The sequence below is a fragment of the Diorhabda sublineata genome, chromosome X (genome assembly GCF_026230105.1).
Source record: "Diorhabda sublineata isolate icDioSubl1.1 chromosome X, icDioSubl1.1, whole genome shotgun sequence".
Classification (NCBI taxonomy): Eukaryota; Metazoa; Arthropoda; class Insecta; order Coleoptera; family Chrysomelidae; genus Diorhabda; species Diorhabda sublineata.
In genome coordinates, this window is record NC_079485.1 from 38,293,091 (window position 1) to 38,316,669 (window position 23,579).

Below are 23,579 nucleotides of genomic sequence, written 5' to 3' on the forward strand. Positions count from 1 at the left end.
ATCAGTGTACATTTTGTGAAAGTTAGAATACATAGACAGTTTCGAGTGTTTTGATATGTTATGGAGGCTGGCGTTTCTGCTCTTGTTAAAGATATTCCAACTTTTGTGAATGATTGGAGTTCTAATCAGCCGTGATGGAGGTATATCAATATTTAAGTGTAGAATGAGAGGAATTTGCATATCTAGTTGTCTGATATATTTAGAAACTCTCTTATAAAAGGGGAAGTAAACTCGTAAACTTGTTCAATCCGAACATGCTTTCATATCTGTTTGCAACTGTGCTATTGTAGTTTGGAGGTTCATGGTTGCTTTATAAATTGCTTTGAATATAAACAGAAACAATTGAAAATAATTGTTGAAGTGCCCGCAATTGAAAATGACAAATTCTTAAATGTCATGCAGCTTTTCACAGAAAATCCAGACATCAATTCGTCTGTATTAGATGTTAGTGTGGGATCTCTGTAGTTTACGTACAATGTAATATGTAAGATTTAACTGCAGAGGATTTTATCGAATCACACTAATATTTAGCTACTGATGTAACTTCCCACATGTTTGCGAGAACATAAAACACAAAAACGTATGGACAGGGTAGTAATTAGTTCCTGCAATTATGATGGTTACTGATAATAAAGTTCAAGTCCAGACCAATAGTGCATTACCATATTTCGGTTATGCAGTTCAGAATCACATAAATGAGCCTTTAAGTGATAGTTTTTCCATATTCTCGGTTGGTGTTGATGCAAAGTACATCCGAGGACGGTTTAACAGAGGTTTCTTTCTTTTGCTGTGGTAATTAAATTTTTGGTTTTCATTATGTTTTTGATGTTATCCTTTTAAACTTTACGAAAATTTGAGTGATAGATTAGCTTGAATACTCTTATATAGAAAACCGTTATTGTATTTGGGTAAATATGGTTAAAAAAGAATTACGGGTGTGAAATGCAAAAATTATCGTGAAATTGCTACCTTCAAGGTAATGACTTAGAAGTGGTTCTCTGCGTCTAAAAATGGCCATGATGCTGAACGTCCGGGACAATCATTTATTGTGAATACTCCAGAAATGGTTTATCCGTGCCCTTTTATTTAGCGATCGTCGAATGGCTAATGAACCAAATATTCCATCCGAAGGAATATACGATATTTTGCATGAAAGGCTACAAATGCAAAAGTTATCTGATATACTGATCAAAAGTTTTTTCACATTAAAAATTCAAAGGTATACCCATGAAATTGGAAGCACCGTTGTACAGGTGACAGCACTCGATACTTAAACTTCAATTTTATTATCTTCCGCGTATTCTTCGATAACGATCGAATATTTCCTCCTTCCATGGGAGGAATGAGAATTTAATAATTTTTGGTGTTTTGTAATCAAGCTTGACGTATTTCCAATAGCGAAAATCGCTGGTATAATAAAATCTTCATTTATGTACACATATAGAAGAAAAACCATTCAAAACACAAACGATAACTAAAGGTGGCATCACATCAAGTCGAAAACTTCAGTGTGAAACAATTCATGCTTTATACTTTGAATATTCAGTTCTTTCAAAAATACATAATCTTAAAACACCGGTACGTTTTGCGCTACATTTTTGGCAATATGAATTCGACTAAGCAGTACACTCGCCTGTTTTATTATCTTTCCAAGCAAAATATGGCGTTGTTTTGGTTTCAATAACAGAAAAATTGTAGTGAAAACAGTATTGTTTATTTTTCATATGTAAGGTGCAGATCCTATTCCAGATTAGCTTAGGGACCAATCGCAAGCTCATATTCAAAATTTTCGTTCAAGGTTAGTTTGGTTCTGAATTTTTAGTAGTTTCGCATTCGCATACGACATCTATTCCGTCAATTTACTGATTTCGAAACAGCTATAGCACTTACGAGGTTTTTGTTAGAGAACTAAAACTTTGATTCGGTTCGTCATCGTTTGCTGTGAATCAATATCCTTAATAGATTCATAATTAAGCATGGGCGAGCGATCCAAAATTTGTTATCAACTGATTAGGAAGCGATTATAAATTTGACCCGCAACCAAAGCTGATGGCTGTGCCTCTTAAAGGTTGGTCCAGACTCTCCACGAGGGATACAGACTCATGTTGCTAGATTCTGTATCGGACATTAAAGAAATTTTGTTCACAAAGTAAGATTTGGCGCACTTGATATACAAATAACTAATAAAAACAAAACCTGATGAATTTTATGAAATAACGATTTTACACAATAAATAACAGATGGCGAATGATATGATGTCATATCAGCAGATGTTGCTTCCTTAAAAAACATTTTGACAATCGTAATCAAATGAAATATTAGTTGATGATTATTAAAACAATATTTACATTTTCCTTTTATTTATCAATGTTGTTTTCAGTTGATAAGTCGTTGAAGATGTTGCATGACATGATATCATCCACAAATATGTTGAAGCTCTTTTTGAGATTTGTAATATGTCCGATATTATGGTGGTATTTATATTATTGTTAGAACTTTTGTTATCCTAGGCATGGATTTGAATTCTTTTTTAGAATGCAGAGATAGGTAATGAAAGTTCATTTTTTCTAGTGGAGGACATAGCTTCCACGAGAAGAGGAAAGGAATGAAAATGGACGGAGACTTGTTTCATTACAAAATGCCCTTAATGTTCCAAATTTGGTATTTTTTAGTTAGTGTTGCAAAGAAACTAATTTTATTCAAAATTTTGGGGCCTACTTTGAGACCTTATAACTGTTCAGGGGTGCAACTTGGTATAGAGGTAAATTGTCTTATTTTGGGCTCCCCTATACGCATATGCTCTGTCTCGGTTTTTGACACCCTGTATAGCTAAGCTAAGAGTTCTGATCTCTATCCGCAGAAGAGTCCCAACTTTTTATAATGATATAAGGAGAATGGTAAGCTGGTAAGCTAAGCGAAAATTGATGACATTTGGAAAATATGACAGATTGCAGGAGAGCTAGCTTGAAAATAATTTATTATACTGCTGGTAAGAAATCCGGTTAGAAGACGAGAAGATGTTTGAATATACAATCATACAAATATTGGAGTACGCTGATGATATATGCATTTTTGGCAAATAATAAACAGCATTGATGGACGATTCCCCTACAAGACGGAAACTTGGACGATGACGAGGGCTATAAAGCGAAAACTTTCAGTTTTTGAAAGAAGACTTGTGACGTATATAGCCCAGTAAACGAAAGACATAAGACGTGCGAGATTATGGTGGGTGGGATGAAGATTCAATTTCGAAAAGGAATTTAAGTGCCAAACCAGTTGCATAAAGAAAGACCAGAACGATGAATTTAAGGTGGTTGGACTGAATCAAGGGAATGCCAGGATTCTTGAAATGGAACATTGGTTGTCGGATGCTCTCGATAAACCACAGAAATGATTAGAAGAAGGGAAGCATCTGTCCACCTTCTTTTAACATATAATAATCTAAAGATTTTTTTAGTTGAGCATTTCTGCGATATGAGTGAGAAAAATCTTCTACTATTTCTTAGAATATTTACATTCATTTTTACTAGACCTTGATACACGGTGACTGTTAGGATATAGATTATTGATAAGTGTGTATGACACTTGAAGTTGAAATGACGCAAACAGAACTTCCAAGTTTCGTTTTTCTCATCCTAATTTTCAATTTGAATTTTTTCATATTTACTATCTAACTGAACGATTACGTATGAATAGGTCCAGTCAATGTAATGTTCCACCATAAATTATTATTTGTAACTTTGTGTCTCAGTAACTTTACCAATATCGTATATAAAAATTTTGTGGTAATTAAAGGTGTAATTTGCTGTTTCTTAGTAAATAGTTCCACTGTGTGTGTAGGTGTTTTTAAAAGTTCATTATTGGTCGTCACTTGGCACGTTTTCGAACAAATATCGTTAATTTTGCTTCATCAATTATTAATAAATACGAAATAAACTATGGCAATTAAAGAACGCTATATACACGGTGTGATCTAAAATTTAATTTAAAATTTGAAAGGTAGAACATGCTTATAGCGCCACGAATAATCTTCGTTAGAAGGTGCATACTCGATTATAATCTTTATGGAACAGAGCTAATATTAAATTTTGGCGTAAACACCTGCATTAGTAGAGACAACGAATCTATCAATTTTATATATTCTATCCTGGTTTCTACTATCTGAATTATGCTAAACTTAACACATTTCCTAATTACGAGGGTTGTCCGGACGCCTACTTAAAGATGTCATCAATATAAGTTGGGCAATATATTTGTATATGCATTGAATTTCAGCCATTTTTGACGCTTATTTTCTGTTTGATAGTAGCGATAGTGAGTCGTTCTGAATACAACCGGTAGATAGATAGAAGAGGATAGAGGCATATCAAAAGAACGCATTTGTCAAAATCTGACAATAGAATTGAAGATTTTGGCGGGACAAAGGGATATGCCACCAAAATTTAAGTTTTAATTAAATCCTGAAATCACGTTTTCAAAATAATAAAGCTTTTGTTCGAATTATAGGAAAAAAGGAAATTTTTCAAGTTGGCAAAAATAGTTTTGAAAAACGTGTGTCCTCATTTTGCATACAGTATAATAATTTTTTTTTCAGATCCTTTGAAGTCATTTGAGAGGATAAATCACGTACTTATTCATCGTTCAATATTCAAAATGTCAAGCCGAATGGCATGTTACAAGGCATAAGTATGAATCTTAAAAAATCAACCTGATTGCTATGTTTAAAGGGAAGGTCTAGATTTAATATCTAAACAAAGACGGTTTTATGTTGTTGCTAATTTTGAAAGTTGAGCAACCTCAGTAAAGTAGTCGGCCGAAATCCAAACGACGTTTTATTGAAACTAAGTTAATCAAAATGTAAACTACCTTCAACCTTTAGATGTCACCAAAATTTTGTTACAAAAATCACTATATTATGGAATATGAGCAGGAACAAGTAAAAGTACAAGGATATCCATAAAATAAGGTCTCTAACGAATTTTTACATTGTGAAACATATCTATTGGCAATGAATAATACATGTTTGGAAAGCTTAGACTTAGTCGTTGTTCATTTCAATTGCATGCGGTGTACCATCTTCTTTATGCCTAAGCTGGCCGCGAAGATAGCTCAAAACCTCTTCTTTCAGTTCTTCGGTGAAAGTCATCCCTCCCAAATGTTTCTTTAATTCATGAAAGAGATGGTAATCACTGTGGGCTGTGAGGGGGGTGTGAAACAGAATTCCATCCAAATCTCTACGTCCGTCTCCAACCACTTCCACGGCTGGAACTGTCTGAATAATAATATTTTAGTACCAAATCACGTTTATCTCAACCATGTTAATATATGAGAACACTCAAGATATTTTTATAGGGAATTTAATAGATATTTTTGTATTATAGCGCCATATATTATCCGATAGCGTTACATTTTTTTAGGGAGTAGAAAGCATTTTGATAACTAACCCAAATTCTCTTGATTTATCACTTATTCCGACATTTTCTTGAATTATGCATGCATAAGCTATCCGCGAGTTGGGTGCCGCATTTTTTATTTTGGACCAAAAGCGCATTCGAATACACATTACCCAGGCCTTATTGACGCTGCTTAAGTAAAATTCACAACTAGGGGAAATCTGGATTCACCACTTCACTCCTGAAATGAAAAAAACAGTTGAAAGAGTGGATGGCGAACGACGAACCTATACCAAAAAATTGCAAAGACTGTTTCATCGGCCGGAAAAATGATGGCGACCGTTTTTTGGAATGAGATTGTGTTTATCATCTATCTTCAAAAATGTAAAACAAGAGGTTATTATGCATCCTTACTTTATAAGCTAAAAATAGACACTGCAAAAAAACGAAAGCATTTGAAAAAAAAGCACACTTCGGCGAGCGCCATGGCTGAAATTCACGAATTGGTTGACTACCCATCGCATTCACCAGATTTGGCACCGGCAGATCTTTTCTGTCTCCTAATCTCAAAGTTTCACTTACAGGTGAGATACTTTCATCAGACAAGAAAATTATCGCTTACGTAAACGAGGAGAAAGACGACAACTAGTATTTGGAAAGGTTACAAAGATTAGAGCATCGCTGGATTAGGTGTATAGACTAAAAGGGAGACTATGCTGAAAAATAAGAATTACTATAGAAAAACAACGTCTTGTTTTTTTGTTAGGTCGGAAACTTTTTGAACAACAAAGTAGAGACCAAAGACTTGCGCGAATGGATTCTTGGACCAATTTTCTTGTTTATGAAATAAAATTGCTACCTCAGCAGGTTCAATCCTGAACTATTACTATAGTTCCTTTTTTGATTAGCTACTGATCCTGTTGATTCTTGCACACATTTGAAGGAATTCAAAGAAGTATAGTATAGAATTACTAAGTTTTGTCATAATTTGTCCTAATTCATTTTTTGCTGAAAAACATTAGCAATCCATAGGCTTTACGTTTCATTTTTAAGAGGTGTTGCACAGACTTCTTCGTACAAAGACTATGTAAATATCTGAATGCCATTCTGTGTATTTTCCTATTGAAAAATGAGGGATGTGTAAATGGAAAGGGGTTTTATAAATAACATGTCTGTATGAAACCGTTTCAGCATTTCTATGAAACTTAACGAATACTGCTAAATATCGGGGTGAAATGTTTTCTGCGGCATTAATTGAATTATTGTAGTAAATTCTGGCTTACATTCAATTGTTGGTATAATGGGCTTAGAATAACTTTCTCGTCTGTGGAACTTTAATATTAGAAAACAGGAGAAAGTCGCTGGAGGCCAGACCTGGGAAATACGGTGGTGTGTTGTTCTCATGGGAAAGTACTTTCTTATTCTTCAAATGCGGTCGCTTTCTCGCAATTTCCCACTTTATCTTATCAAGCAACGATATGTAATACTTTTCGGTTACTGTTTGCCCTTTTTGAAGATAGTCTATGAACACAAACCCATGACTATCACAGAAAACGGTCTCCATCACTTCTTCGGCCGATGAAACCCTTTTTCAGAGCAAATTTGCCTTTTGCAATCCATTGTTTTCACATTTCATCTACAATTATAAAATCCACGTCAAAAATCCGACTCATTTTGCTTAAACCGCGTCAATAAGGCCTGAGAAATGTTCATTCGAAACCGCTTTCGGTCCAAAGTGAAAAATTGGCTTAGCGAGAACTTTTCAATTTATATTGATCAGTGGTAACATCTAAAGGATGGGGTCGGAAACTTTTTAGACAAACTTCCGCAAATCTGTGAATCTAAAATCTTAAAATATGGAAAAGTTATAATAAACACTTGTGGACTGGCTATAAAAAGTGTTTGTACCGTAACATTTTTAAAAATATTATCGTCTACACTTATTTATTGATATTATCACAGACTAATTTGAATACAAGTTTTTAATTGTGTCAAAGCATGCGAAATTAATCATGTATCAATATGAAATCCGAAATTTCTAAAAAATCATCATTTATTCTTTGTATTAATTTTCGATAATATCAAAAATCAAAAAGTACTTTAGCCTTGAGGAAAAATCACATTTTTTGATTAACCTTACACCTCGTATACGACTGCTAAATGTTGATATCTGATGATTTGGGACCAAGCAAATATGTTCTAATAACTTTTTATGTATTCATTGTTTCAATTCCTCATTCAGTGATTATACTGTTCTAATATTCCCAAACTTAGAAGTTGTGCAATAATTATGTTATTAACATCGCTCGAGTAGCAAGTCATATCGGTTATTCCAATACAATTTAAAAAAAAACACGTTGTACATTTAGGAAAATGATAATGAAAGTATTGTATTCAAATATTTGCCAATTGGATGTTTAGTTATGTGCTATACTTACTTATAATTACTATTGTGCTGTATTAATATGTCGTGTAATAATTTAAATAATAATAAGTGATTCATTTAATATGTGCCGTGCGTGATTCTTTTTAATCTGCATCCGAACATAAATCACTGTTATACCAAACTTTGGATATAGCATAAAGTGTGGAAAAGTTGGACCGGATAGGTAATTCTGTATATGAGATGTGAAATATTATGAATAGATTTCAGTTGTAACGAATTATTAGATATTTCGACGTGTAAGTTTAAATTTCGGAATTTATTACATACAATTGGGACATTCTTTAGCCAGTGATGCAGTTCAATCTGGAATTAAATTTTTTTTTGTATAGATCATCCTCTTTTCAATATTTTCTCGCCGACTTTCTGTTGGTAGAGCCGGCTCTTGTTTTTTCGTTCCATCTATCTGTTACGAACTCTATTACGTTAATAAAGTTTGACGAATGCGCCGGGTACATCTCCTAGAATGTCTTTATAAAACGGCTTTCCTTTGTATTATTTTTATAAGTTATTTACATTATGTTATGGCAGTTTCTAGATTTCCTTCCTTCGAAGGTATTTTTGTTTGTTTGCGGCATACTGGAATCCGAATTATCTAGAAATTTGTTGGATATAAATAAGCGATAGTTTAGCAGTCAAAGTCAGTAAATAATTTATTTTTGTAGTGAATACAACTTGAAAAAATGCTGCATATACTGAAATTTTTCATATAAAACTAAATCGCAGTGCCATGGCTTACCGAAAAGCCTATTTGATTATTGAACAAATTGCGTGAATTTGCTTCAAGTTCCGCTACAGTATTTTCGATGTACACTTTTACAATCTGTGTCTGATTTGGAATGACTCATTTTATTTTTGCACTTTGAAAAATTCTTCCAACTTTGTGCATTGAAACTATAAATTGCAGATTAGCATTCGTTTAATCTGTACTTTAAGCTTAATAGCTATTAATAAATCAAAAATAAGTCTGAAAAGATACTCATTTGAAATGGGAATGTTGTCATACTTTTTGCAAATCTGAGATGATAGTAACAATAACGTTATATTCTGAAAATAATAGGAGCGTTAAGTTAGATTAGTTCTATAATGCAAACCTTATTTAAATAGTTTGATACAATATTTCAAAGCGGATTATGTTTCTGTAAAATCTAAAATGATTTAGTTACAGTTTTGTTATGCAGTTAATGTTAATGAAAATTTTAAAAATTATTTCATATATTCATTCAAGCGCTTTAACTCTTTTTTAAAGTGGGTTTAATTACAACTCCTTTATCTTATAAACCTATATATGATTTGTAATAATCAAAGATTAGATGAAAACAAGATAAGCACTCCAAATGGCGACTATTTATTGTTTTTAAAGCTCTTAATACACTATACTGTTCACTAGAGTGAATACTGCAATAAGTGGGAAACCGAATATTAGTTAGTAATATCAGTAGTACTTACAGTCAATACCATATTTGTTTACGAGAGCATCTGAATGCAGAATAGTGTCGAAATTCTTAGGATGTATTGGTATTTATTAGGTATCAAAAAGAACCCTTGTAAACTTTCCCGGTCGATATTTAAATCGGGCTGTTAATCATTCACCACCGAACTCAACTGCTTAAAAGTATAACACGGTAGCTGCGCGCGCACACTACCTACAGTTAAGTTGGTACCACTGCTGTTAGATGATAAATGATTTTTCATCGTTTCTGATGAAAAAATTTGATAATTTCAACGTAATTCTGTAAGCTTTCAATTTGGTCAAATAAATTTACAATATTTGTATTTTGCGCCATCTAGCCTCGTTACATCAAAAATATATGTTTGAAACAGGACTCTCTAAAAGCTTGGAGACATTCATTAGCGATTCACACAAATTGACTTCCTAACACTAGGTACTTCTAAGAAATTAGTTCCCGGCACAATCTAGTTTAATCTGGTGAAGTAATGAAAGCAGTAGCCTAACATATAGGGGTAAGCTTTATTAGTGAATATGATGATGATGATTTCTTAAAACTGTGTGTTTTATCGAAAACTGTTGTTGTTATCGAAGGTCCCACAGCGATGCTGCGTCATTTTCTGGAACCGATGAAAAAAATCGCGTATTTTCGGAATCCACGAGATTTGCACGATCTCCAGAATCCGATTACCTTGCAAACAGAAAGTCCCACGCAACCTCTAAACAAGTCAAATATTAATTGCTGATATCTTGCAATATAAATTTGTATAGTTTCTTTTGAAAATGAGTTCCACATACGTCGTTGTGCGGGTTTGTTATAAGTTTGGTATCAATTTATTATCCGAACAATCGATGAAACAATATATTCAAATATATACGGTTTGTATGGACTCTTTTTGTGAAAACGCACTCTTTTCTTTTATTTTACAATCTCTCTTAAAACTAGAAATCTTGGTCCTTGTGGAAGATAGATTCAATGTTGAGCAGCATGCCAAAATTAAATAATGAAGTAAACACTGCGTGTTTTTGTCAAATCGGCACAAGAAATAAATGAATTCATTTATTAACTCCAGATGATGTATACCTTACAACAAAATTGACAAAACTAGTGAATTTTTCAAGGTTGCATTGATTAGGAGCATAACTTCTTTGGATCTCCTGCCGCCTTGGTGGTTGATGCAGGTGAAGATATTACTACTCTTAACCGACACGAGGCCTGGAAGAGCACGTCTGTAACAAAAGGCTACGTGGTTATATTCTATAGCAAATAAAATAAATACGGGAAATAAAATACTCCAGTCGGTAGAAAGGAATCCCAGAACTAATATTCAACAGACATCATTCGATACTCATACTTTAAATGCAATAAATTTTTATCAAGATTTTTCAATTAATAATTAGAATAGGTCTGTGTTCAACAATAATTATTTCCAATTAAAAATAGAGTTCACTATTTTAATTATGTTTATTTCTGTTTCAGGTAAATTCACCAATAATAAATTGACAGATTACATCGTAAGTCATTTAGTCATTAGTGTTTTATAAATACTGTTATTTGATAATGCATATACGCGAGCTGATCCCTTTGCTCCAACCCTGACCCACTTACAACAAATAACATATAATTTTTATAATTTAAATGCAGTTTCAATTGAGATTAACATATTCTCACGTTGATATACCGTTCATTATTCGAAGAAAATCGAAAATACGCAATGTTCTTCATGTTTCGGAAACGACACGTAATTCGATCGGGCGAAATTTGGAGAATTTGCCGGCACCTCAACTAATTCAAAGCCTACCTGAGCTATTGCTGCTTTTGCAATTGCGAACCTGTAATAGCCTGATGCAAGAGTACACGCGCAACTCACCCCGCATTTTTCTTTTTTAAACTCGCATAATTTTGGTACCAAATTGGCATAATAAGAATTATTGCTCCCTTTTGAAGGTAATCTACCAAAATTAAACCTCCAGTATCCCAAAATACGATTATCATGACTTTACTTGCTGAAGGTTTTTAGCCGGTGATGAACCTCGATGTTTCCACTCCTTACTCTGCATTTTGTTCCTATACAATAGTGATGGATACATGACTCATAGATTGCTATTAATCTTGCAAGAAAATTTTGTTGTCTTGTCCTTGTTACGTTAAAAGCAAATTACAAATGTTTTTCGAGTTTACTTGAGTGTATCTATCAACATACTGTCAGCAGTAAGTGCAATATGTACTACAGATCTTCAATTATTTGTCTAATGGGTACTCGTCGACTTGCAACATGAGTTGTGAATTGGGTTAGAGTGAACTCTTTAGTACTAGGAGTGAAAAAGCAATTGAAATATTAAGTTTTTATGCTGGTAGGCATTATAAAAAGAATAAGATTAGATTTAGAGGACCTCAACAAATCTGAATAGGTTGCAGTTTAATAGGCCAGAAGCCACCTTCGTAAAATCTATCGTATTTTTATACGAGGATATATTGAAAAATTCTTAGCCTCTTATAGAACCAAAAAAATTTCAATGTCAAAATATTTTATCGCTCAACATATTCTCCACTTAATTGGATACATTTATTACAGCGAACTTGCAACGTCTCTAGACCTTCTTGCATTGCAAACCAGACCTCCACAGCTTTTATTACCTCCTCGTCGATTACCTATGGCAATCCCAAAAACCTGAAGCAAAAACTTTTCCAGCAGATTTTTGGACAAGAAATTTCTTAGGTCTTCGAGAACCAGATGTCGCCATTCCATCGATTGTTGCTTTGTTTGTGGATCGTAGAAATGTTTCCCAAGTCTCATCCATAGTAACAATTCGGTTTAAGAAGTCTACATCGTTTTCAAATCGAGCACAGATCGAACGCGATGTTTCTACCCTTGCACGCTTTCGGTCAACATTTCTCATGTCCAAATTGACGTGAACTAGATGATGAAGGCGTTCGTATGAAATATTCAGTGCTTCAGATATCCGTTTTGTCCATTTCGACGGTATGATAAAATCATGTCATGAACTGCATCGATATTTTCGGGGACTGACATAGAAACTAGCCTCTGACCTCTTTTGAAGCTTGCAGTCTAATTTTTCACGGTGGCATACGAAGGACATTGATCACCAAGGGTATTAAGCATATCTTCGCAAATCTGCTTACCTCTTAACCGTTTTAAATACAGGTACTTGATGATGGTTCGATACTCCAATTTTTCGATTTTCACAATTTCGTTGGACATCTTTTTTCTTTTAATTTATTGCGTAACTCTGGTTGGCTTTTTTGACGTCAAACTTTACACTGAAACTTCTAATCAATTAAGTTATTGCTCTTTGCTGTGGTAACGAAATATTTTGTTTATGCATGGAACTGATCTAGGCTAACTAGATATCAAAACATCCTCGTATGTTTATCTAAAATTGAAAATATTTATTTCGATGGTAAGACATCATATGCGGATGATTATAATATGATATTGGTTGTCGCTAAATTGAATAGTTTTCTTAATATACCCTTTTTATGCATTGGTAAACAGGAACATGGGGTTTTAATTATAAAAATCATAAAAAAACTGTATACATTCTTAACGATTTATTTTATTCTAGTCATATTTTTTCCGTTATACATTAAAGATCCTCTTAAGGCGGACGAATCTCTCAGCGACCATCTTGCGTGAATTGCAGTGGGAAACTCTACAAGAAAACAGTTGTCGGCATGACCACGACATATAATAACCATGTCCTTATTTTATTGCATCGTTTCACCAAAGTAATATCAAGAACCCCTTTAAAATAATTTCAATGACGCCGCCAAACAACAACAGATTATTTATTTGAAGTTTAATTTTAAAATAAATTATCAGGAGAAAACTTGTTGGCGATAGTGTGCTGTGTTAATAATTGTATTTTCTTGTCAAAATTTTCTTTTGTAGTTTACATCTTTATGACTTTTCAGTGTCAATAAAAACACAAAAATATTTAGTAATCAATACAGAATTACGATTTTGAAATTATGCCCATTCTTATTCTAAATAACTATGTACAAAACGTATTACATACATATTTAAAAATGAGCTTTTCTGTTGTTGATGTCAAAAAATTTCATATTTCCCTGTTTATTTCCATGTCAAACTAGCAGATCGTATAGTTGAATGAAATCCGTCTGATACATTGGGCCGGTACGCAGTTACGTGGTATATATACGAGGTATATCCAAAATGTAAGTTCCATTTCTATTTCTATCAGCGGCAGCGCTGCGATCGCAGCTCCGAGCATGCGCGGAAGTTACTGACTCAAGCCGAAGAAATGGACGTTATGTTCAGATCGCTGCAGTCGACGTGTTTTACAATTGGTGCTCTTAGTAAGAGCCTCTTTCTGTGGAATTTTCTCAAATCTCACAGTAATTCATGAAATTGTTACTGAAAAACTAAAATTTCGAAATTTTACGTTAGGTACCTCGATATTCTTACTAAACAACACGTATACAACGTATAGGTAGCGCACTTCACTACAATGAAGACGATGATGATTTTATTTCTTGGATAGTCGCGGGGGATGAAATTTTTGTATCTTATGACACTCCAGAAACTAAATGGCATTCGATGGAATTCAGGCACACGTCCCTAACGAAAGTTGAGCTTAAACAAATTTTGACTCGAAAACTCTTGTTCACCTCATCTTTTCTTACACCTAAAATCTTTCCATGGAGGTCAAAACTTCAACGATGATCACGAGCTGAAAAAATATGTAACCACATGATTGAAAACAAAGAACGGGTGACAACCCAACTATGAAGAAGGCATACAAAACTTGGTCCACACTATAACATATAAAATTTCGAAAGTTATATAGAAAATTTGTTTAACTGTTGTAGATCTTTGTACAATAAATATTTTTTTCGAAATGATCAGTAAACTGAAATATTAATACTGATTGGTCGATAGAAATCGAAAATGAAATTGCTTTTTAGTGTCTAGGCAGTGAAGTAAATGAACTGTCATCCGCTTCATGTCAACCAGCTTACATCCTTTTAACATTACCAATAGTTTAAACTGTTCTATTACCATTAATATATTCATCTGTGTATCTAAACGCCGCACTCATAACCTGTTCTGCTCGCCTCAATTCCAAATATGTTCGCAAGTATTTTTGAATCTGGGAGATTTCCAAAAAAATGAAATATGTAACGCGACACAAAAGTCTTTTTTTGTCACTCGTCTGGTTAGTTGCCTCGGCTAAACGCCAAGGAAACTTATCTCCAGTCTCGTGACAAACAGTATGACTTTAGTGCTTTGATACATAAACAACTATTTTCTGTATCTGTACACGTTTTTTATACAATCAAAAGGAACTCACTTTGTGGATATACCTTGTAGCTATTTTATTTATTAGAAGACAGGCATTCATCATTTGGGTAAAACTGAATCATCTTACAATAGTACATTTTCATTATTATCCAGATATAACTTGAAAAAATTCACAAAAGCACTGATGGAAATCAGAGGCAAACATGTAAAATGCCAATTTTTTTTTCTATTTTCAAAAGTAACTTTCAATCGATCCAGAAAGGACTTATTATGAATTTCTATCTACTAAACGTTAATTTTTTGGTAATATTAAGTCCATACAAAAACGCCCAGCTGTTTATTTTCCTTGACCAACCTTTTATGGTGGACATATAATATTGTCCTCGAAATATAATTCCTATATGAAATTCACAAATTTGGAGCAATGATTTTCCACGTACACCACCTCACTCGCACGCAGCAAATCAATTGGATTATATTGGAATTTACACTGGTAGATTGCAAAACATTGAAATTTGTGTTTTCCGTATTTATTTCCCAATACCGTAGATATCGTCCCAATCACTAAAATTAATCTGCAACTACTTATACCATGGTCTACCAAATAAAAATGAAATAAGTAATTTCAAATAACGCTTACAAATTTGAAAAATTGTTAACAGCTAAGTAAGTACTGTGTACATTATATTCAGTCCGCTCAAAATCCATTTGTATATTAAGAATTGAAAGTGTTGCTCATATCTTTTTGCAAGTGTCCGACACCGCCTCCGCGAATACCACCGCCTTAGTTTGAGCGAACCAGTTGATTTCCGTGGCGTTTATTTAAATATCCTTGCGGTCATCGCTTCGTCGACTTCAATTAGCTTAGATTGTTTTTATGGTAATTCAATAATGTTTGCCATCATTATTGATGATTTACATTATTAAAGTTAATGATGAAACGTATGCTTTGTATGCCGTAAAATGTTATATGCGGATCAAAATAGATTCTGATCAAATCAAATGCCAAAGAAATTGGTTATTATTGGAAAAAAGCTATGGATAACATATTTACAAAAATAAAAATATTATTAGAGATAAACAGATCAATGAATTTATTATGGTTTCTATTTCACCAATCGTAAATTACTATACGGGGTGTGGCGCGAAAAGTTTTCATCATGAAACTTTATTGCTAAGATTTTAACGTTTTTTATTGCACTAAAAACTACTTCGGAACTATTTTGAAAAGAGGATTTCTTCCTCTTCCACGGCCTCTATAACCACCTTTACCTCTGTCTCGCTTAGGACATTGTGAAAACCAGTGTTCCCGGCTTCCACATTTATAGCAACCATTTGAACCTTCATCTAGCTTTAACGAAATCTAACTTAACATTTTCTATTGTTTCCAAAACAGTGGCTATATTATTGTATTTTGGCGGTAAAGCAAACAATAAATCTTCTTCATCTAATATAGATCCCAAATCTTTGAGATCTCTTATAGTTGTATAAAATTTTAAAAAAATATGTCTTCCATTTTTTCAAATTCCACATTTTTAATAGTTAATAATTTTCTCCATAATGCCATCTTAGTCAAAGAACTTGCCCTTACAAACACATTTTTAAGTGCCTCAATTTGCTCTTTGACCGTTTTGCATTCTTTGTTAATATCTAAATGCTTATCTGATATACCCGGAATAATAATAGACTCAGCTTTTGCATCTTTACACTCCCATTCATCCTTCTCTTTTCTACTTGCTGTTGAGTCTGGTGGATTACCATCTGTTGCCTCTAAACACTTATCTTTTCGGCATAATATTTTGATCCTAAACAGCCAGTTGCTAAAATTGTTACCTTCTAGTATCGGTATCGTCGTATTTGTAGTCATTTTTCTAAATTCTTTCGAAACTTTTCTCTTTTGACCTTGTCATTAAAACGCTAAATTTTTCTTGACTAATTTCAGCCACGAAATATTACTAATTCTTCTTAACAACGTTCTGGGCCCATAACCTATTGGTTAGGTTAGGTTATGTTAGTCCTTGCAGTGGAAAAACTACAATAAATTTGAATAAAAAAATAAAACGCTGGTTGTTTTCTGACATCTCAAAGACCTCAACTCTATTTTTTTTTAATAGTAGTCACATCTCGTATACTTACATAGAAATTCAAACGTTTTTAAATTCCGCAGTTCATAAATAATTAATCAGTATGAATTAATTTTTTACCACTGTCAAATACTATTGCTTATTAGAACGACTAATATTTTGGAAATTGGGTTGAAATTAAAAATAGAAAATCCACTCATATTAACCGTAATATGAATGTTATAATGTTTGTTTTCCGTTTTTCGTCGGGATGTTTATTTATCGTTGTTAATTAAAATTTAAATATTTTCATCATTATCATATTGTTTTGAACTTGTAGTGCACCCCCCTATGGATCGCGATCCACGGTTCGAGTAACATTGCTATAATTGATACAACCCAAAAAATAACACTCATATTGTTTTGTTTTTGTTTACATTTTTATCCTTCACAACTTCACCGCAAGTAGGTTTCTTAAAAATAATGAATTTATTCAGTTCCTCATTGTGAATAAAATGATTTTACAACATTGAATATTGATAATGTTCGATACCATTATCGCCTACGTTTGTATTGTTTGGTTTCAGCTACTGATATATTATAAAATTCCACATAAAAAGAGGAAATAAAATGAAACCTTATATAAACAAACAATGGATACAATGTCGATATCGTGTTTGATGTTTTCAATACCTACTGTTTTCTGCGAAAAACGACTGAAAAATATAAAATGGAAAGTGATGACTGACAAATTTTGTTTATTTTTATTATGTATATTATAAACATGGAAAAATTAAAAGAAACTTTGCTAATATAGGTACTCTTATTATTTTCGACAAACTCGTTTATTGGAATTTGACAAAAAAAACTACCGAAAGTGACATGGATTTAATATCTCGGAAATTCCAAAAAAAATATTTTATTAGAATGTTTTCCTTATAACAATTTATATAAGTATATACTTTATCTATTCTTACTTCTAACAAAGGATTATAGCTCCGACCGTAAAACTGTTATACCGGGGATAGTTTTGAAGAAGTGCTTATGTTTGCCATTTGCGTGACAAAAATAATTCATTTTAGTATTTTACAAATATTCTGATAGCTTTATGGTGACAGTTTAAGGTATACGATATTGTGACGAAGAGTGAAAAGTTTGAATCATTAATTACGTGAGCCATTTTTCGATCAGTTTAGACTACGCCCCCCCCCCTTAGGCGATATTTAGTGAGGTTTGCTTGAAACCCCTCCCCTTGCGTGAGATTGAAGCTAATAATATTTTAATGTTTACTCAGTCCATGGGATTTCTGGTAGTGCTGAAAGCATGTCTGGGTTTTTTCGTCTATCCATTCCCTTCTTTCATCCACAACGCACGGCATCTCTTTAGCACGACGATTGACTACACGCATTGGTTGAATCCTGACTACAGTTTCTCGTCGAACCGCTTAAAAGAGCTGATCTGTGCTTCTGCAGCTTTACGAAGTTTTACACGAAATAAATGTCACATTTCTTACATCTAATATCAATAGTTTTATCATTTTCTATATTACTCTCAAAATGAATGATTTTAATAGCCATGAAATTTATTTTAGCAGGCAAAATGAAAATTTAAAATAATTTTTTTAATATCTGTAAGATTTTCATTTACCCCCCCCCCCACTCCTCGGTTTAAATGATATTTGGTGAGATTTCTTTTAACCCCTTTCCCCCATTCTGAGCTCACGTAATTAATGGATGTCCCCTGAGACGAGAAGATGGGGATCAGTCATGATATGCTATTATTAAACAGATTGGAGAATCGACTCTAATGTCATATTTCACCATTAATTGACGATGCAACCAAAGACATCATTCAACGAATAGTGTATGACTTATAGCTTATAGCCAACATTGGAGATGATTCAAAACAACGTACGTACCCTGATTATCTGATTATGACTATAAATATTGAAAGACACTTTAGTAGTGCTTTGATAGAGTGTGGTTTTAAATATAAGATACTTGAAAACACTATTATGGAATCTTGTCACATCGTAAACTTCGACAAGAATATTTACGAAGTATTAAGACATGCCCGGACAAAAATATAATGTATTTGAACGAAACCTGGGTCGAGACACATGGTGTAGTTGAATATGGCTGGGTTAATAATTATAAAAAAAGTGTTTGAATACTCCTTGTTCGAGAAGGAAACAAGGAATTATTCTTTATGCTGGGAGTGAATAGGGTTTTGTATAAAATGCATGCGCCTACCCCTAAAAAGCATTTGAAAAACTGGGTCTCGTGTTCTTATTACTGAATAAAAACTACTTTTTTATGCGTTATTCAACTCTAGAAGAAGTGTAAGGGAGTCGTAATAAAGCACTTCTCATACAACCCTCGTATATTACTTAGTAACCAAGGTTTCAGTTCCACTGTCTATTTTTGACATATTATCATTTGAAAGATCAAGAAATAAACTATTTAAATATTTTACACTTTCATTAACAACTCGATAAATCAAAATCACATCAGTATTACAAAAATTAAATAATTTTTGTAGTTAAGTTGCCTACAGGCTGCCATAAAATATGAGTCAAGTTACACCGTACCTTCGTTAAACTGTTTATTTGGCGGGTACAATAATATACAATAATTGTTTGTCATTGTTTACTTTTCTAAGACCTAGTCTACGTATGCTCTTTGTTCAATATCAAAATAGAACTAGATTTACGTAGATAATACTGACACTATATGTTTATAAATATCCGGAATCAAATAAGTAGATAATATGTGTATTAAATAGTGGTATTTAACCAAGTCGAACCATTCGTTGATCCCCTCCTATGTCGACGCAATACGAAAAATATCAGTCAATTCTCGACTATCTCACGACGGCAATCACTGTTGCCAAGCCGAGAATCGCAAATAAAAGTATTTTAATGTAGTTGGCTATGTTTGTTAATGTGACATAAGTTCAAGCACGACGTAACAGCCGAAATCTTTAGTGACTTCAGTGCATCGAAGGCAAAGTTTGTGCGGAATTACCATATGTATAATATCACGTTATTGTGTAATTTGTTATTTATTAATTATTCTTAAGTTTACTACTTCTTTTTTTTTTGGGATGTTTCATATTTTTTCGTTAATTCACAAGCAAGTGATATCTTTGTCTGTCGATTATAGACGACTGATGACCAGTTCCATGATTGAATCCACGAGACATTGGATCTAAAATTTCTTGGATTTGTCTCAAGGAAAACTATGATGTATTACATTTGATAAATCTGGTTTTGTTTGTTACCTGTGCAATAAATCCGACGAGGGGAGTCGTAAACAATCGACATGAGAACTGGTGGCCTTCGGGTAGGTCAGTATAACGTAGACTTTTTCTAGTTTCGCGCAACAGTTGCGAGCACCTATCGCTTAACAAATTAAAATCTTCACGGTATTTTATTTTTAAACAAATCCGAAAGTAAACATAATGAAAGTCAACACTTCAATCTGTTTTTGTATTTTCGGTTTATTTTTGAATATGAAACGATTAATATCATTTCTGTTGGCTTAAATGTCCTCTTAACTTTTATTTATCGATTCTCAGCAGTAGTAAATAACGAACCTGTCATTTGAGAAATATTTTTTGCAGTGACATCAAAGGTGTTTTTTTTTTTTCGCTCTAACTCATTTTTTTTTTTTCACGAAATTCTCATGAAACGTAATTTTAGTGATACAGTTACCACCACCGTTTTTTACCAGTCTTGCACTGTATAATTGGCTGTTTTTAATTAGAAAAATAAAATGTTTAGACGGCAAGATAAAAATAATCAGTTGTGTGAAGATTCACAAAGCGTCACTTTTAACTTCTTTGGCGATTCATCCGAAACTTCGACATGGTCAGAATTGTATAATGTGTGTCGTACCGAAAAGGGTTCAACTGTGTTCCCAAGGGAGACGTTTCAGTGAATGCTAACCAGACTGTATAGTGTTGTTGTAAGTGAATTTTGTGGAAGTTTCTTTAGATTTTCATTCAAACTGTTTTACACGGGTAATAAAACAATCGCCGCCGAGGACCGCAAAAGCGAGGAGGTGGAGTTGTTCGGTGAAGATTTCATAAAGGCGACAGATACGGGATCAGGTCCAACTTTTTTCTTGGGGTCGTTTTTAACACCATCGTCTGTTGTTTCCCCTCCTATTCATGTCGCCCACATGTCAATCGGATCATTGGAAAATGCACGGTAAGTGTTTCAGTCATCGTTCCCAATTAATATTATATAGAGCGCAAAAGGAATTCTTCGTTTTCTAAAGCTAAATATTGATTTTTATTTTGAGTGTTCCATCACTGTCTTACATATGACCCATGATATTATTTAATTAGCATATTATATTGCGATCTCTTTTTATAACGGAATATTTCATATTGATATTTACCTTCACAAAAATAATTTCAATATTGTTAAATATGATAACACCACGATAAGTTGCTGATCTTACATAATATTCTGTGATACAAATCGTGAGTATCTTTGCAGCTACATTCGGTCAATTATTAATATTGTTGTTTGAATTAGGCTGTATAATATCACTACTTTCACGTACTTAGAGTTTAGATTTTCAGAGTCACTAGACGAATGTGACAGGCAGTATTTTTTAAGCAAGAAGAACTATATTGAATCAAAATCGCGCATATTAAGACGAACTATTTTTCGGACAGTTTCAAACCACTTAATTTACTTAGCATCTTACGAAAATGAATAAACGATAGTATGAGTCAAAAAAAAAATCATCTATTTATTTTCAATTCTCAGTCCAGTTAAGCCGCGTCCACACTATGCCGAACGACATAGGCGACATTCGTCTCGTCCACACATAAACTGCTGTGTGGACGTATTTCATCAGTCGACTGTGAGTAGTTGAGTGCTGTGCTTTAGTGAAACAAGAAACAAAATGAGTGATGCAGATGCTCTTGTTGCTGCTGCTACTGCCATATCTAAATTTAATGTTTGTTCTTCTGTGAAATTCATTTTGATAAAACAATTAACTTTGGTAAAACACAATTATAGAACCACTTATCCCGTTGCGCACACAGGTTTTAACAAAACTAATGATTTAAAACTTTATTATCACGCTCAACAGGTCCAAACTTGGCAATTATTTCCATTCGACTGAAAATAAAAATGAACTTCATTCGGGTTACCACAGTCGACATAGTGTGGACGCGGCTTTATACGATTTAAAATCTTGACTTGACAACGATAAACGTTGAAAGATCTTGTAATGTACGTAAAATATCAAAAACAGATCACGAGATGAGAGTTGAATTACTTCAATGTATGAAGAAAGATGATGATCGCGTCACGTGCATAAATAATTCTAATGTGATAATTTAAATCATGTTTATTGCTAGCAGGACAAAGGAATTGATAGAACTATCGGAATCATGAGCTTTTTTATTTCCAAATGTTAGCAGGACAATCGTAAAACTAATTGACAGAACTAAAGGAATCGTGTGCTGTTGTATTTCCAAATTTTCATTTATCATTAAATTTCGATTAATTAAAAAGGCGCCTATGATGTGACGAAAACATCTCAATATTTTTGGAGACATTGAGTATAAACATACAGAAATGCGCAGGTGTTTAGTTGTTTGAGTTGTTAGTATTTTCGAAGAATCCTCCTGATATATCCGAACAGTAGAACAGTTGCAAGTTTATTAAAATGTATTATTATAACATCTAGTTTTTTAAGAACTAAATTAAACTGGTAACTACGAACGATTTACGAAAGAAATGTGGCAGATGTCCTCTATCATCAAAACCATTGAGATCAACGACAAAGTTAGCTTGAATATGGAGTAGTATATGCTGCACGCTAGTGGCGTCCCGCGATTAACCGGATCTGTAAATTCTATACTAGTTGCGGCCGGGTTATTAATTTTGTTATATACAGGCCAAGGTTAGGTTACGTTATCATTCGTCTTAAAATTTCAACCAATTACTTTGAATTTATCTTCATCCATGGTAGTTATCCCAACATGAGAGGGGTATTATAATTAATTAGTTGGTAATATGTATTTTACTCAAGCTCCAGGGAAGAAAATCTAGATATCGGTCATCCTGCGAAGTATAATTAGATTACAGAACCATTCAGTATTACATTTCTTGATAGACTCAATTCATATATGTACGACCGTTAGAATAATCCAGAAAAAATTGACTCCGGGTCGCAACTCGTCTGCAACTGTAGTATGATGTGTACACTACGCTCAACTATACAGTATGAAAAAATTCTGCTTTCGCGAAACCACTTTTCTATTAAAATGAATAAAATTTCTAAAATAAAAGTGACCTAAAGTTACTTCTTTACATATTAGCTATCTGCTAGTGAAAGTCCCGTCAAAATCGGTCAGGCCGTTTACAAACAGATTGACAAAAAATATAATAATCCTTTTTTTGATACTGTGTATATAAATTTACTTATAAGCTGTTAATTTGAAGTTACAGATTTTTAAATTTTATCCAAATTTAAATTTAATAAAAATTATTGGTTTAAATCCATGGGAAATTTGAAAAATCTGGCAATAAATTTAGTGCTTTCATTTTTGTACTAAAATATTTCATTAGGAAAAGTCCATTAATTTTTTATATCTGATAATACAGAAATATATTTTTAAAGTGAATGGTTGAAATTTTTCCACGAATCAGTCGTAAAATTTACTTTTAGGCGCCTCATCGTAGTATACAAATATTTTTCAAAGATAAAATGACATTATTCGTGTCATATTGTCTTATCTTGCGTATGTGTGTTACTGACCTAGGCACCGTTTATCAGGCACAGAAAATAAATAAAACACTTGACATTTAGTGGCAGTGACGTAAAGGAGGCTGATCAAATTCCATGTCAGCAGTGCTTAACTGTGTAGTTAAGGAACGGAAAGAGTAAATAAAAAAAAAAAGAGCTGAAG

At 33.2% G+C, this 23,579-nt stretch overlaps 1 protein-coding gene across 5 annotated transcripts in view; it reads left to right on the forward strand.

Annotated features, from left to right (window-relative positions):
* LOC130451829 (nuclear receptor coactivator 3) overlaps positions 1–23,579 on the forward strand; it is a 366,138-nt gene that overhangs the window by 16,052 nt on the left and 326,507 nt on the right. Inside the window, exon 1 of one of the 5 annotated variants that reach the window (XM_056791119.1) lies at positions 19,597–20,853. The exons of 1 other annotated variant lie outside the window; for it this stretch is intronic. In XM_056791119.1, coding sequence (XP_056647097.1) covers positions 20,582–20,853 — 272 coding nt within the window. In that variant the 5' untranslated portion in view covers positions 19,597–20,581. Of the gene's footprint in view, positions 1–19,596; positions 20,854–23,579 lie in introns of those variants that run through there. 3 more of the 5 variants (XM_056791122.1, XM_056791120.1, XM_056791127.1) reach the window with 3 other exon arrangements.